This window comes from Camponotus floridanus, unplaced genomic scaffold, assembly GCF_003227725.1.
Source record: "Camponotus floridanus strain SB8 unplaced genomic scaffold, Cflo_v7.5 scaffold289, whole genome shotgun sequence".
In the NCBI taxonomy this organism is placed as follows: domain Eukaryota; kingdom Metazoa; phylum Arthropoda; class Insecta; order Hymenoptera; family Formicidae; genus Camponotus; species Camponotus floridanus.
Window position 1 is genome coordinate 37,202 of NW_020229424.1, and position 18,237 is coordinate 55,438.

Sequence of the window (18,237 nt, forward strand, 5' to 3'; positions counted from 1 at the left end):
TATAAACAGTATCGCGGTAATGTTTTTGACTTACGATCATTCCCTCAGTGGCCTTCGAGCATTGAGGTAGTGATGTGAAATGTTCCATATATTATCAAATTCTTTTTCTAACAATTATTTTGAACATTGCTTTATATAATAGATTTTCTATCTTTTATATTTTTATTTATCGTTTATATTTGTAAATTAAAATTTATCTAGTATATTACAAAATTAATTATAATATTATATATAAAATTATATATAATATAATATAACCCTCCCATGGGGTACATCTTGTCGCGTTGGGAGGGCTTAGTACCTGGATGGTGCCTTGAGATTTATCTCAAATTTTCCAATTTATGATAAATCTTAAGGTGCCTAAATGGGAAGCTAAGTACCCTTTTGCGTCGTCGGTCAACGTGTCGCGGACGGCAAGCCCTTCGTCAACGCGTCTCGTTTTCGCGTCGTCGGGTTTTCGCGGAACTTTTGGACTTTTTCATATAAAATCCCAATTTCATTTATTGTCACGAGTCTCTACTTCCGATGCCAATTAACTGGGATGTTCGAGTTTGTACACGTTGCTCGGCAACGTACACTCTTGCTTCGTGCTTCGTCAAGTGATTCGACCCGAATTAGTTAGAACTCGATTGCTCGGAATGGTCGTCAATGGGTCCCTTCTCTTTGCTCGTCTACAGCCACGTACTGCGTGTGTTAACCCTGTCGAGGAGTCGAGTGGATTCTTTTAGGCATAATTTTCGCTCGGTAAAAGGAGTTGCCTCCCCATTTTTTAAATTGCTAAATGTAAACATTTAAAAAATGTGGATATCCTCTTCTGCCGTCCATCAGCCTGGTGTAGCATATAGCAACCGCGGGAGGCATAATATGTCTGGGCGGAGTACCTGAAACCATGCTTAGCGGGTCCAGGTTCGATACGAGATAGGATAATTATACGCGAGAAAGAGTTGGTGAACTTCATTTTCCTCTATTTTCGTCAATCGGTTCGTCTTCTTTCCGGTTTGAGCTTAATTCTTGCTCGTTGTTTCGTTGCATTCCCGATCTATTGACTGAAGTGGATTCTCGTAAATGAAATGGGATTTTCGCTTGTACCGAAACCGGGAGTGCCGTTAAAGGTATATATAGTAAGTATATACATCGCGCGATCAAATATAAAATTTTTAATCGCATCGAAATAGTGCGGGAGTGCCGTTAGGTATCGCGTGTAAAATAACGAAAATAGCGATATAAAAATATCGCTCGCGAGTGCGGGAGTGTCGTTAAAAGTATCGCGCGCAAACAACATGAGAGGAGGAAGAGGCCTGAGAGAGGCGTCTTGCATCGGCGGAGCAACCTGATAGTGAATATTTATTATTTGTATATCAATTGGTATAAATTGTACAGATAATAATTCGGTCTTATTATTGAAATGAATTAAAGAGAATAAAGAAAAAGATTTTTATAAAAATCATATAAAATTTTCTATTTAAAAAACCGTCTCAAAAATTTATATAATTTTTCCATACGTGTTTATCTCTGCTTATTATTTTACACATCGGATATAAAATTCCAAACAATAAAAATTTTTTGAAATATTGATTGCATTTTGTCAACATTATTATAAATGAATTTTATATTTGTATGTTACAGACAACTAGCTTCGATAACAACAACTCCGCTGTTGCGTATCCGATGCGCAGTGCCGGTGAGTGAATAAAACTTTAATTTAACTTTAAGGTAATGGATTTGTAGACATTGTAGATGTAGTTGTAGATGTAAATTGTAGATTGTAGATTGTAGTAAATTCGTTGCCTTAAAATGGATGAGCTAGGATAGATTAAATTAAATAACTATTAATAAATTCTTTCGAAATGCTTTGCATCTATTGCGAAAATCTATTGAAGTATTAATTTAAAAAAAAGGATCAAGAAAAGAAAATTTTTTTGTAAAGATTTTGTCTAATTTATTAAATAAAAAGCACGCATTAATAATTTTATTAATTTTTGATGCTACTTTATTTTTATAACGCGCACTTATTTTATTCTACTTTCTTATAGCTCATCCATCGTAGAATTTGTTGTAGATATTGTTTTTAAACTTTACTTTAACTTAATATAAAGCCAAATTATTAGTTAAATAATTTGTAATACTATATGATAAATATACACACATTAATTATACAGGGTGTCAATTAAGTCCCGAGACGGCTGAATATTTTCTCATGTAAGGTATTTTTGAAAAAGGTCAAGGTCATTTCTGAAGTAATTTTCAACGAGGAATTCAACGGTGATCTTCAATTTGACCTTGAGCTTGACCTTCAAGGTTATTTGAAGGTCAAAGTGTTTTTTTTAAATAGGAACCCCTATTTTTGATTGTATATTCTTATAGCTGACCTCGAGAGCTTTCCAAAACACTATAATAAAATATTTTTCCCTCAAGCATTTATCGAGTTATGATGCTTCAAATCATTTCTTAATTTTACATAAACCGTAAAATATCTTGTAAAATATTCACTTTTCGATTATTTTACCTTAATACTTTTATGTACAAAATAATGAGAGGAATCAATTGGCGTAAAGAAAACATATAGTTGTTTTTAAGAAAAAATATGGAATTGTTAATTGCAAATTACATATTTTTTCTTAAAAACAACTATATGTTTTCTTTACGCCAATTGATTCCTCTCATTATTTTGTACATAAAAGTATTAAGGTAAAATAATCGAAAAGTGAATATTTTACAAGATATTTTACGGTTTATGTAAAATTAAGAAATGATTTGAAGCATCATAACTCGATAAATGCTTGAGGGAAAAATATTTTATTATAGTGTTTTGGAAAGCTCTCGAGGTCAGCTATAAGAATATACAATCAAAAATAGGGGTTCCTATTTAAAAAAAACACTTTGACCTTCAAATAACCTTGAAGGTCAAGCTCAAGGTCAAATTGAAGGTCACCGTTGAATTCCTCGTTGAAAATTACTTCAGAAATGACCTTGACCTTTTTCAAAAATACCTTACATGAGAAAATATTCAGCTGTCCCGGGACTTAATTGACACCCTGTATATTTTATTATAAAATATAATTTATAGAAATTTGTAGTAATTTGGCTTTATTTCAGTTAAAATGAAGTTGTATTCAATATTAAACGAGAGATTGTGAAATCGAACGATCGTTACTAAATGAGCGTAAATATTTCACGCTCTTTTGCCGATAATTATCTGGCAAAGGAAGGAGTAATTATTTCTTTCTTTGATCTCTGATTAAAGATTGAGAAAGAAAGTGGCCAGGATCAACGAAAGGTAGGTTCAACTGGCCTGAAGAGTACGGTTAGGGCACGCAGTTAAGGCACGCGGTTAGGGCACGCAGTTAGGGCACGTGATTAATATATATATATATATATATATATATATATATATATATATATATATATACCGGGTGTTTCAGACCACCCGTACACCCCATTTTAAAGCAAAGGAAGTGGTTATTTTGAAAAATGTTTCAGACAAAAGTTGTTGAAGATAAAGTAATGCATTACATGGGTAAATTTGATTGACCTTGGGTGGCGTCGTGAAGGTCATGTCAAGGTCGACTTGAATTTTTTAAATGGGAACCCCTATTTTTCATTGCATATTCTTGTAGCTTATCTCGAGAGCTTTCCAAAACACTATAATTAAGTACCTTTTTATTAAGTACTTTTTGAGTTATAAGGCTTGAAATAATTTCTTAATTTTATATAAACCATAAAATATCTAGTAAACCATTCATTTTTCGATTATCTTACCTTCATACTTTTATGTACAAAATAATGAGAGGAATCAATTGGTGTAAAGAAAACACATAGTTGTTTCTAAGAAAAAATATGGAATTGTTAATTGCAAATTACATATTTTTTCTTAGAAACAACTATGTGTTTTCTTTACACCAATTGATTCCTCTCATTATTTTGTACATAAAAGTATGAAGGTAAGATAATCGAAAAATGAATGGTTTACTAGATATTTTATGGTTTATGTAAAATTAAGAAATTATTTCAAGCCTTATAACTCAAAAAGTACTTAATAAAAAGGTACTTAATTATAGTGTTTTGGAAAGCTCTCGAGATAAGCTACAAGAATATGCAATGAAAAATAGGGGTTCCCATTTAAAAAATTCAAGTCGACCTTGACATGACCTTCACGACGCCACCCAAGGTCAATCAAATTTACCCATGTAATGCATTACTTTATCTTCAACAACTTTTGTCTGAAACATTTTTCAAAATAACCACTTCCTTTGCTTTAAAATGGGGTGTACGGGTGGTCTGAAACACCCGGTATATATATACAGGGTGGGGCATTTATCTTGAGACAAGATAATATCTCGATTGGAGTCGATTATTTTGAAAAAAGTTTTAGACAAAAGTTGTATGGTTTCAAGGGGAACATAAGATGGTGTTATTAGTTTGATCTTGAAGAGCCACCTGAAGGACACGCGAAGGTCAGCTCGAACTTTTTAAATGGGACACCCTATATGCTTTTGCATATTCATGTAGCTCATCTCAAGAGCTTTCCAAAACACTATAATTAAGTTAATTTTCATTAAGTACTTTCCAAGTTATGAGGCTTGAAATCATTTTTTAATTTTACATAAACCGTAAAATATCTTGTAAAATATTCATTTTTCGATTATTTTACCTTAATACTTTTATATACAAAATAATGAGAGGAATCAATTGGTGTAAAGAAAAGACATAGTTATTTTTAAGAAAAAATATGTAATTGTTAATTGCAAATTACATTTTTTTTTTCGAAACAACTATGAGTTTTCTTTACACCAATTGATTTTTCTCATTATTTTGTACATAAAAGTATTAAGGTAAAATAATCGAAAAATGAATATTTTACAAGATATTTTACGGTTTATGTAAAATTAAAAAATGATTTCAAGCCTCATAACTTGGAAAGTACTTAATGAAAACTAACTTAATTATAGTGTTTTGGAAAGCTCTTGAGATGAGCTACAAGAATATGCAAAAGCATATAGGGTGTCCCATTTAAAAAGTTGGAGCTGACCTTCGCGTGTCCTTCAGGTGGCTCTTCAAGATCAAACTAATGACACCATTTTATGTCCTCCTTGAAACCATACAACTTTTGTCTAAAACTTTTTTCAAAATAATCGACTCCAATCGAGATATTATCTTGTCTCAAGATAAATGCCCCACCCTGTATATATATATATATATATATATATACACACATGATTAGATGAGGTGATGATTCAAGGTAGGTTCCTCAAATCTCGAATAATTTTAGTTAATCAGGAAGTAGAATTGTTAAGGCTATTAAGTAAAATCATTAGAATTCTTCTATTGATATTAGGGTTGTTAGGGCTCTTAAGATCATTAGAATTCTGTAATAGTAGGATTGTTAAAGCTATTAAAATTATTAGAATCCTTTAATAATAGGATTGTTAGGGCTATTAAGAAAGATTCATTCTTTCTTTTAATATTCCAATAATCCTAGAGGTAAATTAAAATTATTTTAATTAAGTTGAATTTATTTCTAAAAACGTTGTTAAAATAAATATAACATGTTTTAAAAATAAAAATGTGTTAAAAGTGAAATTTAAATTATTAAAATTATCTTCAGGAATGTTTAAGAATTGCATAATTATTAATGTTTAAGAAATCTTAACATGTTATATTTTATTTTAAAACTTAAAATATGTGTATTAAATCAAATATAATATTTAATCCAAATGTTAATGCTATCAATATCAAATTATTATATCGATGTTATTAAATATAATATTTGAATAAATGGAATTATTATTATTTGATATTGATAGCATCATAAATTTGTAAATTGTAAATTGTAAATTATAAATAGTTATAATTTACAATTATTTATTATTTATTATTATAAATAATTATAATTGTATTTTAATTAAAATCTAACATTGATATTTTAATTGTAAAGTACAATACAATTATGACTATAATTATATTATATAAAATTGTATTTACGATTGTAAATTCTTATGTAAATTACACGAAAAATTATCAAAAGTATAATTACACGAAAAATTATCAAAAGTATAATGATTACATAATAGTAATTAATATAATAGTAATTCATTAAATTAAAGTATTTGTTTCTATAGTATATATTTTTGGAATATTTATGAAAGAGTAACTGTTTGTATTTTCATGTCAAAGAGTCATTAATAAATTAGGAAAATTTTTATATAAAATGTAAAAATTCGATGCTAAATTAATGATTAAACATAAGCATTATAAAATTTGACGGACGCCTTCGTTACAGAATCGCGAGTCAATTATTATAAATTTAATGATATGCTTTCTGTTAGCTTTATTTATTTATAAATTCCATATCGCGCGAAACTGAATATTTTTAAAGTAAATTATTAAAGTATGATTGCAAAAATACCGTGTTCTTTCCGCGTTCTCTTCGCGTCCTTATACAAGATTATCATTTTAACAAAAGAATTTTATCGCTGTCCCTCTCGTCAAATAATATTCCTAAATATTGTTAATTAAATATAAAAGAATGTCGAATAAGAGAGTGAAGATTCAATGTGATAAGTCAACGATTAAATATTAGCCTCACAAAATTTAACGATCACCTTCGATATTATAGAATCGCGAGTTAATTATTATGAATTTAATAATTTGTTTTTTCAGTTATATTTGTATTTACGAACTTTTTTTTTCGTATCGGAAAATATTCATAAATAAATTAATAAATTACCGTTGCGAAAACATCGTGTTTTTCTCGCGTTCTTTTTCGCGTACTTAGACGAGATTGTCGTTTTAATAAAAGAGTTATCGTTATTTCTTCGGTTAAATAAACGTTAATGGAAATTGCGTGGCTCGTACCGCCGAGGAGTCGAAATGATTTTTATCATGGAGAATTATTTCTCATCGGTTCTTGTAAGAATTCCATTCGCGAACTCTAGTTCGGTGCCCTTGAAAATTAGGAATTTTTATTGTAAGATTGGAACTAATCCCAGGTTTTCCTAGCAATTTTCAAAAGCAATGATTTTGGTAGTAATTTAACGACGAACGCCATACGCTTCTTTAACGTCGAATTAATTTAAATAATATATATTTAGATGAGAGAAATGTATCTTTTCTTGTCTTCGTTAAAAATGTTCCATCATTATTAGGATTGTTATTATTATTGTCTATATAATTCCAGAAAGATTTAATAGTAGATTAAATATGGATATAGCGTTGTGTATAAATTTTTATTTTTCAAGTAATTTCAGATTGTAATTAATTTTTTATTAATTTTTTGATAAAAATGATTTACGAACGAATATATTTTTAATTAATATAATTTGTCTCTTTTGAAAAATTATTTCTAGGTACTGGGGATATTAACATTAATTTTTAGTTTCTTTTAAGAAATTATTTGCAGGTATTGGACATCCATCGCCATTTTGAAATATTAGTTTTTAGGTATATACCATTTTATATATATGTATAATAAAATACATGCACAAATTCACGTATACAAAATATTTTTATAATTTTTAATAATGTTACATATTATATTGGGTTGTCCGGAAAGTCCGTGCGGATTTTTAAGCAAAATTCGAATGAAAAAATTTTGTTGTTAAAAGTTATTTCATTCTGTGATATATGCACCATTATTTTGCACAATACTTTTCCATCTTTCGGGTAATTTCATAATTCCTCTCTCATAGAAGTCTTGGGTTTTTTCGGCGAAGAAGCTGTCCAAGTAGTTTTTGAGGAGTTGCAAAGAAGCAAAGTTCAAACCATTAATTGAGTTTTGTAGCGACCGAAATAAATGAAAATCCGAGGGTGCAATGTCGGGGGAATACGGTGGATGAGGCAAAACATCCCAGCCAAACGCCAATAATTTTTGGCGAGTCTGCAAACTTGCATGAGGTCTGGCGTTATCATGATGAAAAACGACGCCTTTCCTATTGATCAATTCCGGACACTTTTTGGCGATTTCTATCTTCAATTTATCCAACTGTGAACAGTACTTGTCCGAATCGATGGTTTCGTTGTCCGATAGTAGCTCATAATATACTATCCCCTTCCAATTCCACCAAATGCAAAGCATTACCTTTTTCGGATGTAAGCCTGCCTTCGAAGTGGTTAATGGCGGTTCACCTCGCTTGCTCCACGACCTTTTACGCTCGACATTATTATAAATTATCCACTTTTCGTCGCCTGTTATGATGCGTTTTAAAAATGAATCGTATTCATTGCGTTTGTATAGCAAATCGCTGATGGAAATGCGGTCAATACGATTTTTCTCAGTTAAGTCGTGCGGCACCCAAACATCAAGCTTTTTTACCATCTGGAGCTTGTTTAAATGTTCGGAAACAGTTGATTTGCCAATGTTTAACCTCGCTGCGATTTCCCGAACTGTGATCTGCCGCTCGGAATCGATTAAAGCTGTTATTTGGTCGACATCAGTGGTGACTGGCCGACCAGAGCGAGGAGCATCTTCAATATTCATTTCTCCTGAACGAAATTTAGCAAACCACTTCTGACACATGCGATCACTTACGGCATCTTCCCCGTATACGGCACATATTTTTTTTCGAGTTTGTGTCGCGTTCTTTCCTTTACGGAAATAAAAAAGCATTATGCATCGAAAAAACACGTTATTTCCTTCCATCTCTAAACTAATGTCAAGTAAAAAGTTTTTAATTTATTGGGATAATTAATATCACTAAGTATGCGTTGAAATGTCACTAATCAAAACACGAAAGCATTTGACATATCACATCGACATAAACTTGTAAAATTCGCCTTTGAACGACATCTATTGAGAAATCCGCACGAACTTTCCAGACAACCCAATATATACCCGAAATTATACATGAATATTACATAAAATGTGCGAGTACTTAAAAATTTCGAGACAAATCGAATGGGTACCCTTATATCAGTAAGATATTGATTAAAAGAAAAAAAAATTATTAATTTAAACGTTATAAGAAGAAGAACCCAGAGAATTAATCCAGAATTAATTGTTTAAAATTATCTGATTTATTTTATTTTGCACACTGTTCGAATTGAAATTTTTTAAATCTTGCTGATATCGGGTTCGATTCGTCTCGCGTGCGCGAACCCCAAATTATGTGTTCGCACATTTAACACAAACTTCAATAATGCATGTATTTTATAAATATAATCGTTCGAAATCACATTTCAATAAATAGATCGTTATATCCATTTAATTTTCAATAAAGAAATATATTTCTTAATAAATGGAAGAACTTGATTTCTGATGTGTATATCAATTTCGCGAATTAAAGATAATGACGAGGAATAATTGTCGTAGATTTATTACTGAAATCATTGCTATTGGGAATAGTACGGAAGATCCAGGATTCGTTCCTTCCTAGTGAAGTTCCCGACATTCAATGGATCACTTAATTTTTCTTCGTAAATTGATCTTGCGAAATCTGATGTAGAAACAAGATATTAATAGTTCTCCATTTTTTAAATTGCTCCTTTTTTTACCAAATATTACTGGTATATCACTCGCGTATCTGCAATTTAATATTTTGAATATTATCGATTTATTTATTCGTTACGTTTTATCGCGAATTTTAAATTTGTTTTATAAAAATTCGCAAGTAAATTGGTCGGTGAATTATATGTATATTTGCAAACATCACAGACCTCAAATTGTCGAAATATCTTTGATTTTCTATATTTAAATAATAATAATTATATCGCTCTTGTGTCTATTGAGAGCTACGGTTATTATATCATAAAAATTATACATATCTTGATCAAGTATTCCGCATATTATCGACTTATTTATTCGCGTTTTCTCGCGAATTTTAAATCGCGATTTATCTTATAATTTATTATCTTATAATTTAATCGTCGACTTATACAATGAAACTTTGTCTATCTTTCCACGTCTAAATATTGTTTGTAATAGTTCGCCCAAAACGCGTTAGTAGTGCAAATATTTTTTTCTATAATTTAGAAGACGATCGGTAACTTTATTAATGACTTTTAATCGCGATTGTTTTACATTATTTAAATCTTATTAAGCTATTACATCAACTATTAGAGGAATTTTGATAAAATCGTTCGATCCGTTATTCTCTATTATAAACGTGGCTAAACGAGATTTTTTAATGATATTTTAAACTTTATAAAGCTTATTTTATCTTATTTAGTTAATCATGCGCAAGATGGGATATGTATTTTATTTTCGATCGCGAAATTCGTATAAAGTCGAATATTGGTCGCAAATAAATGGAACAAAATTTTATATTCATAAACAATACGGACCACAAATGTTTATCAAAATATCTTTGTGTATCATCATTCGTATGGTAATAATTATGTCGTGCGCGTATCTATTGATGAGTCCGATTATGATATTATAAAAATTATGCGTATCTCGTAACCGAATATTCGATTATTGTCGATTTATTTATTCGTCGCGTTTTCTCGCGAATTTTAAATCGCGATTTATTTTATAATTTAATCTTTGATTTATGAAGCTTGTTTTATCTTTACGCGTTTTGAATATTTTTTTGATGGTATACACCAATAATGCAAATACTTTCTTCTACAATCGAAGAAACGATCAATAATTTTATTAATGACTCTTTTGATCATGATTATTTACATTTATATAAAACTAATTAAATTCTATTATTGTATGTCGATTATTAATAATAAAAATTGCGTAATTAATTACTACAAATCAGTCTTGTCACCTATGTAAACATTTTTAATAAATTTTATATTATACGTATACTTTGGAGAGACACTTTCGTGTAATTCTGTGTAATAAATTTTATTTTGTATTAAGTTTCAAATTATAGTTTATATTAAATTTGTATTACATTTTGTAATATATATTTGTAATGTACATTGTATATTATATATGCTGCATTAAATTGTATAATATATTTTGAAATATATATATATATATATGTATATATATATATGTATATATATATATATATATATATATATATATATGTACATGTATATTTGTAATGAAATTATTTTTATGTTACATAATTTAATATTTTTTAATGTGTACTTTATGTAATTGCAAATTAATTATAAATTACGTTGTAAATATTATAATTATGTAATATATATATATATATATATATATATATATATATAATATTCTCTGTTTGGAAACTTTGCTTTGAAAGAAAATAAAAATAAAATTTAAAAAAAATTTTCCTCAATGTATCTCCACCTTAACAAAGGCATTTGTCGGGTGAGGAGGTTTCAGTATTCTCATGAACCTGAGAGCTATGCCGGCGATAACATACGCCGATATTCATATAGAATATAGACTATTCTTATATTTACAGTGGCACACACATACATATAGGTAAATAATTTATAAAAATTATTTTTATTATTTATTATATTTATATATTACTTTCAAAACAAATGAATTAATTGTTTTATAAATAATCAATTAAAGAATCTATAAATATATTAAAATTTTTCTATAATTTAATATTCCGCGTGTAAATTATATATGCATAGAATATTTCGGAACAGTAACGCGTTATTGTTTATATATTACGGTCTCGTTGTCATGTGTGCGTATGTATGTGTGTGTGTAGAGAGAGAAAGAAAGAGAGAACCACAAAATTTTATTTAAAAAATTAAAATTAAGAATTTATTTATATTTATATAGACAAGCATCTTGCTATATAGTACTGGTGTTACCGGCATTTCGCCATTTGCACGTAGCACGGAACAAAACCAGAAATTGTGCACTATATGTTACCCTCTGAGAACATTCGTGGCTTCGTAGTTCACATTTTTAACGTTCACAGAGGACATATCGCTTTCAGGAATGATCTAAAAGTTTCCGAGCAAAGTCGAAAATTGTCAAGGTACGATCGAAAATCTTATTTATAAAGTACAGTAACGTTCAATTGACCAATCAGGATAAAAGGACCACAAATTTCTTTGTTCTGATTGGTCACTTAAATATCACTCTACAATAGGATCTTCAAATGTCAACGCAGTGTCCATGAACGTAAGAAATACTGAACAGAGCATAAAGTATTCTTTTAGACGAGGGGAGTGAAATCTGAGGGGTAAGGGGTTTATTGTCGTGGCCATCTTAGATGCATCAGATTTAGCGTCTATTTTCATGTCGCACGGACGTAAATCGAATAAAATATGAGAGATTCCGTGAAATCATCTATCATCTGAAATCGCTGTGTTATTCCGAATCATTTTTGAATATTAAGAAATTCAAAACTATCACACTCCATGAAATTAATATCCGTCGCCATCTTATATGCCTCATATTCCGTTGCAGTAGACATTTCTTTCCCCTCACCCTTTGAGCTTCACCCCCGCAGCAATACACTCTGTCCAGTATTTCTTACGTCCATGGTATGTTACCACGGAAATTTCCCCATGAGCTGTTCTTTAGATAAATCTAGTAATATTCGTAATAACATTTTTTCTCTTCGAAGAAATGAGATTTTTCCATGAATTTATTTTTTAATATATTCTTCATAGAATTATCTAGCGTGTCACAGAGTCGGATTTTGCATCTTTGATTTTGGCTCTTAAAAATTTATAATAAATAAAATACACGGACGATACCTAACTGTACCTGATCCGCGAGTAGCTGCATAGTTCCGCACGCAACTTGAACATTTTTTTTATTATTTTTCCAAAAAATGACTCTGTGGTGCGGTAGAAATGATTTTGCTGATTACAAATATCATAATTTTAATACAATTCTCTTTGTATTTTGGCTAAAATAATGTTATTACGAATTGATAGTTCCCGACTCTCCGCGGGACATCTCCACTGTCTCTCCTGTCGACCCTTAAGCTGTATATTGTAAGAGATAAAATGTAATGTTTACAGGACAAGAAATTGTAAGAGAATGAAAAAGTAGTTGTGTTTACAAAATAAAAAGCGTTGTTAACAAATTTCTATAAATCAATAAAACAGCGAAACATGTAAAATAAAATGTTGCAAAATTTAGTTAAAATGAAATTTAGTTAAATAAGAAATCTTCTTTATCAGCAAAGTTGCCACATCTTTATTTCGCGCACTCCGTTTTGGTCAACACTGACATCAAAGGTGCCGACAGGGAGTTGCGTTACTGTATATACTGGGCACAGACATCTATACTATATACTAGACCGCTAACTTGCGTCAGAGAGAAGACTGAGAGGGGTCACGCTGCCCTTTTTCAGGGAATGCTTTTTCCCCGCCATAAAGTGGCGCTAACTGGATTCATTTTACGGCCGGCGGTACTACGTGGCCGGATCCACTTTTCGCTGCCACGGTAAAACGATCGATTGGTTCATGTTCGTGCTAGATCCATAATTGTGAATCTCAAAAGTACGAAACATATCATACATTTATTAATTTTTATTGCATATTATTAACAGCGCGTGATCTTTTTTCACTTTAGCATATATTATGAAGTAATATATGTATATGTATATGCGTGTATAATATATATAAAATTAAAATGCTTATTTTATTTCACATAAAATTTAATGTTTCAATAATTTCAATAAAAGTATTTTAATAAAATATATATGTGTATATTACTCCAATAATAAATATTATCAAAATGAAAAAAAGATCATACGCAATAACGTTTCGTACTTTATTTTGAGATTCACAATAATTAAAGAATCTAGCACGAACATACGGTTGTTTTATACACTTATATATATATGTATATGTATATGTACCAATAAAATATGACATATATATACTATACACACACATATATATATATACAGATCGGTTACTTTGAGGACAAAATCTTATATATTCTGATTACTTTGGGGACAAGTGTTTACTTTGAGGACTGTCCTCATTATTTTATATACAAAATGATTACTTTGAGAACTGTCCCCAAAATAAAGGTATATAAGCAAGGATTACTTTGGGAACTTACTTAGTGGATTACGTTCAATTGGACATATTACCTATTAACCAGTTAAACACAGGGCTCTCTAATTAGTCAATTGGTGCTAGTTACTTTAAGAATTGGTTCATATAAGTGATTATGTTCAATCGCATCGAATTGTAATAAAAAATAAATTCCTCTCCTATTTGGCAAAAAAATCATATGCACATCAAGTGTTAATGTTTAATTTGTTTAACTTTTGCACTTGGGCATCGAAAAAAAATTAAGATATATAAAATCCATCTATGTTTCTTTCTTTTTTATATTTATTCATATATGTATATGTACGTGTATATGTATATGCAGATCAGTTACTATAAGTACAAAATCTTGTATATTCTGATTACTTTGGACACAAGTTTACTTTTAGGATCCTATTATTTTATATACAAAATGATTACTTTCAGGACTGTCATATATATATATATATATATATATATATATATATATATGTCCCATTTTAAAAGTTCCACCCTCATAACTTTTTTAATTTTGATTGTAGAAAAAAATGATTCAGATTCAATCGTTTACATCAGTTCTGGGATTTACTTGCAACTTTCGGCCAGATTTCTTAGCTTACGCCTACTGTTCCCCTCTTACTGCTCGCTCCTTAGCGACCGCGCCGCCGGACGCTCGTAACTAAGGAGTGATCAGGAACGTGCGCGTTACAAATGTTATGTGACAATTTATCTAAGTTCTCTTTATTGTTTATTAATAATAAAAATAAGTATTCTATTATTAATTACGTATATGTTCTGTAATAATTTAAAATATTTGTGTTTTAAATCGTAATTACAATAAGAGAATTTAGATAGATAGATTGCCACATTACATTTGTGACGCACACGTTCCTGAGCGCTTCTTAGTTACGAGCGGCGCGAGCGGTAAGGGGAAAACAGTAGGCGTAAGCTAAGAAATTCGGCCGAAAGTTGCAAGTAAATCCCAGCACTGGTTTACATTATAAACGAATATATCTCCAGTAAAAATGTTAAATCGTAGACATTATACAATTAAATATTAAATCTGCTTGATTACGATCCGCGCACGCCAAGTTTTCATAATTTATTTCAATTTAAAGATTGTGCGATTTAAAACTTGCGTATAACGTTTTTTTTTTTAAATTATATACATTATATAAAAAATGTTTTAGAAATGAAAAGAATCCTAATTCTAATTTAGTGTTGATTTTAAATATTTTAAAAATCAAGTTTCTCTGAATAAATATAAAATACGTTTTAATTTTTTAGGGAGAATTTATGTATAATATTTCTACAATGTAAAATTGATTTCATGGCAAATATTATATCAAATTTACAAATTGCTCTTAAGTACTTGACTAATGGTAATTATTGATTTCCTACTTAGTTTTGATATTTCATTTTTTTATATTTTTTATGATAATTATTTGTAAAGGTATTGTATTTTTGAAAAATGATTTTGTAAGGGAAAATTATTATAAATTATTTTTAAAGACTTTTTTCATTAAACATTTTGTTGCATATAAGGTAGAATATTTTTATGTACTTGGCGTATTTTTTTAACCTTTGTACGTTTTTTTTAGAGAGATATCACATCTTTTTGTAAAATGTTATATTTTTTCTACAAATTAATTTTTGAGGAAAAATTTTTGTAAATTATTTTTAGGGACATTTTTTAATTAAACGTTTTGTTGCATACAAAGCGAAATTTTTTTTATGTACTTGGTGTATTTTTTTTATCTTCGCAAGTTTTTTTAGAGGGACTTCACATTTTTTTGTCAAATTTTATGTACTTTCTGTAAATTATTTTTTGAGAAAAATATTAGTAAATTATTTTTAGGAATAATTTTTTTATTTTTAAAAATTGTTATTATACGCTTAATTAGTCTTTCTACAAGTCATAACTAATAGTACAGGTTTCATATTTTTGTGGTGCACCGTTTCTGAAATATTAGATTCCATCCTTAAGGGGTAGTTTTTAAAAATTGTTATATACGCTTAATTAGTCTTTCTGCAAGTCATAACTAACAGCACAGATTTAATATTTTTGTGGTGCACCGTTTCTGAAATATTAGATTTCACTCCCAAGGGGTGGTTTTTAAAAATTATTATTATATGCTAAATTATATTAAGTACAGCATAAATTTCTTAGTTCCGATTAGTCAATCAAACGTTTTCAACATCGTTTTTCAGCTTTTAGCGTCAAGACGAACACAGCTTTAAGGTGATCTTGAAAATAAGAACAAATTGAATATCATTCAAATCAATCATATTAAGTCTGTACTAAACTATACATTGAATATTGAAGCTTAAAAATTGAAATTTGACTAATCAAAACAAAAAACCTATTTCTTTGTCTTGATTAGTCAAACAATTTTCAATTTTCAATTTTAATCTTTAACGCATAATCTGATACAGGCTTTAGGCTAGTGACACATACAAAAATGTAAGCAGTAAGACGTAAACAGTAAGCAAATCGATTTTATTCACTTATAAGCCGAATCTACAATTCATATTAAGTGTAGTAAACTTTAAGCTATAAGAAATTTATCAATCACAATTAAATGTGAGAGAAATAATCGAGTATGATTGGTTAATTTCTTACGGCTTAAGGCTTACTACGTTTATTGTAAATCCGGCTTTATTGCTGGGTTACTGCTCTATTACTTGATGTGACTGTGGCTCTTAATTAAAAACGAAAGTTTCTTAACATTCAACAAAATGTTTTAGATAAATATTGTTTCTGAAGTGAAAAAAAGTTATGATTTATTTAATATTGGGAGATATACAGGGTGAGCCATTTTAATTTATCCACCCCAATAACTTTTTTATATTTGAATGTACAACAAAATGTTTCAAATAAAAGTTGCTTGACTTCAAGGAGGACAGAAGATGGGTGGCAAAAATTTGATCTTAGATAGTCATTTGAAAGTCGCATAAAGGTTACCTTCAATTTCTTAAATGGAATCCCCTATTTTTCATTACATATTCTTGTAGCTTATCTCGAGAGCTATCCAAAACACTATAATTAAGTACCTTTTCATTAAGTACTTTTTGAGTTATAAGGCTTGAAATAATTTCTTAATTTTACATAAACCTTAAAATATCTAGTAAACCATTCATTTTTCGATTATCTTATCTTGATACTTTTATGTACAAAATAATAAGAGGAATCAATTGGTGTAAAGAAAACACATAGTTGTTTCTAAGAAAAAATATGTAATTTGCAATTAACAATTCCATATATTTTTTTAAAAACAACTGTATATTTTCTTTACACCAATTGATTCCTCTCATTATTTTGTATATAAAAGTATTAAGGTAAGAAATCGAAAAATGAATGGTTAGGTTAGGTTATTTTAACGTTTATGTAAAATTAAGAAATTATTTCAAGCCTTATAACTCAAAAAGTACTTAATGAAAAGGTACTTAATTATAGTGTTTTGGATAGCTCTCGAGATAAGCTACAAGAATATGTAATGAAAAATAGGGGATTCCATTTAAGAAATTGAAGGTAACCTTTATGCGACTTTCAAATGACTATCTAAGATCAAATTTTTGCCACCCATCTTCTGTCCTCCTTGAAGTCAAGCAACTTTTATTTGAAACATTTTGTTGTACATTCAAATATAAAAAAGTTATTGGGGTGGATAAATTAAAATGGCTCATCCTGTATATTAAATTTATACTCTTAAATTTGATATTTTCTAACTCGACAAGTTTTCATTAAAATAGAATAACTTTTTAAAAACATTACGACGTTAGCTATAAGAATATGCAATAAAAGATATCTATTATATTGTAGATATCCATTAAAAATATGCAATAAGGGTATCCATTTAAGATTTCTACAGGGTGTCCGTCGATTTTCGACCTAAATGAAATAAATAAGTAGATTGGCTCGAATTAAGAAGGAATGACCCGTATTGTTTTGGGATTGTCGCAATAATTAACGAAATATTAAATAAAAAAGATCGGCCAATCTGCGTGAGTAAAAGCGCGCGGCGACGAGAGTCGTCCCACCGTAATCCGATACTACGAGCGCGGCGAAGCGGTGGCGGATCGCTCTCCGAGACATGATGGTGGTTTGCGATATATCGCAATACCGCGCCGAAAAGTGACCCGTCCCCCCTTTTCGTGGCGAGAAAATGATGCGCTATCATTTCCACACCACCTTGCGGTAGATAGCATGGTGCGCTTTTTTTATAGTGGTTTCCCCCATAGGCCTATTCCACTCTCAATTTAAAAACTATTCAAAATGCCATTTACTATACGCTGAATATATCGTAAATGTAAAAAATTAATGGACAGTACCTTTACAAAAATTGA

The 18,237-nt window shown here is 29.6% G+C and overlaps 1 protein-coding gene across 1 annotated transcript; it reads right to left on the reverse strand.

Moving 5' to 3' along the window:
* Positions 1–7,609: 7,609 nt before the first annotated feature.
* Positions 7,610–8,476, reverse strand: LOC112638329 (histone-lysine N-methyltransferase SETMAR-like). The gene has a single exon (XM_025409827.1). It carries the CDS (start codon positions 8,474–8,476, stop codon positions 7,610–7,612), a length of 867 nt encoding a protein of 288 aa, XP_025265612.1.
* Between the last annotated feature and the right edge of the window lie 9,761 nt (positions 8,477–18,237).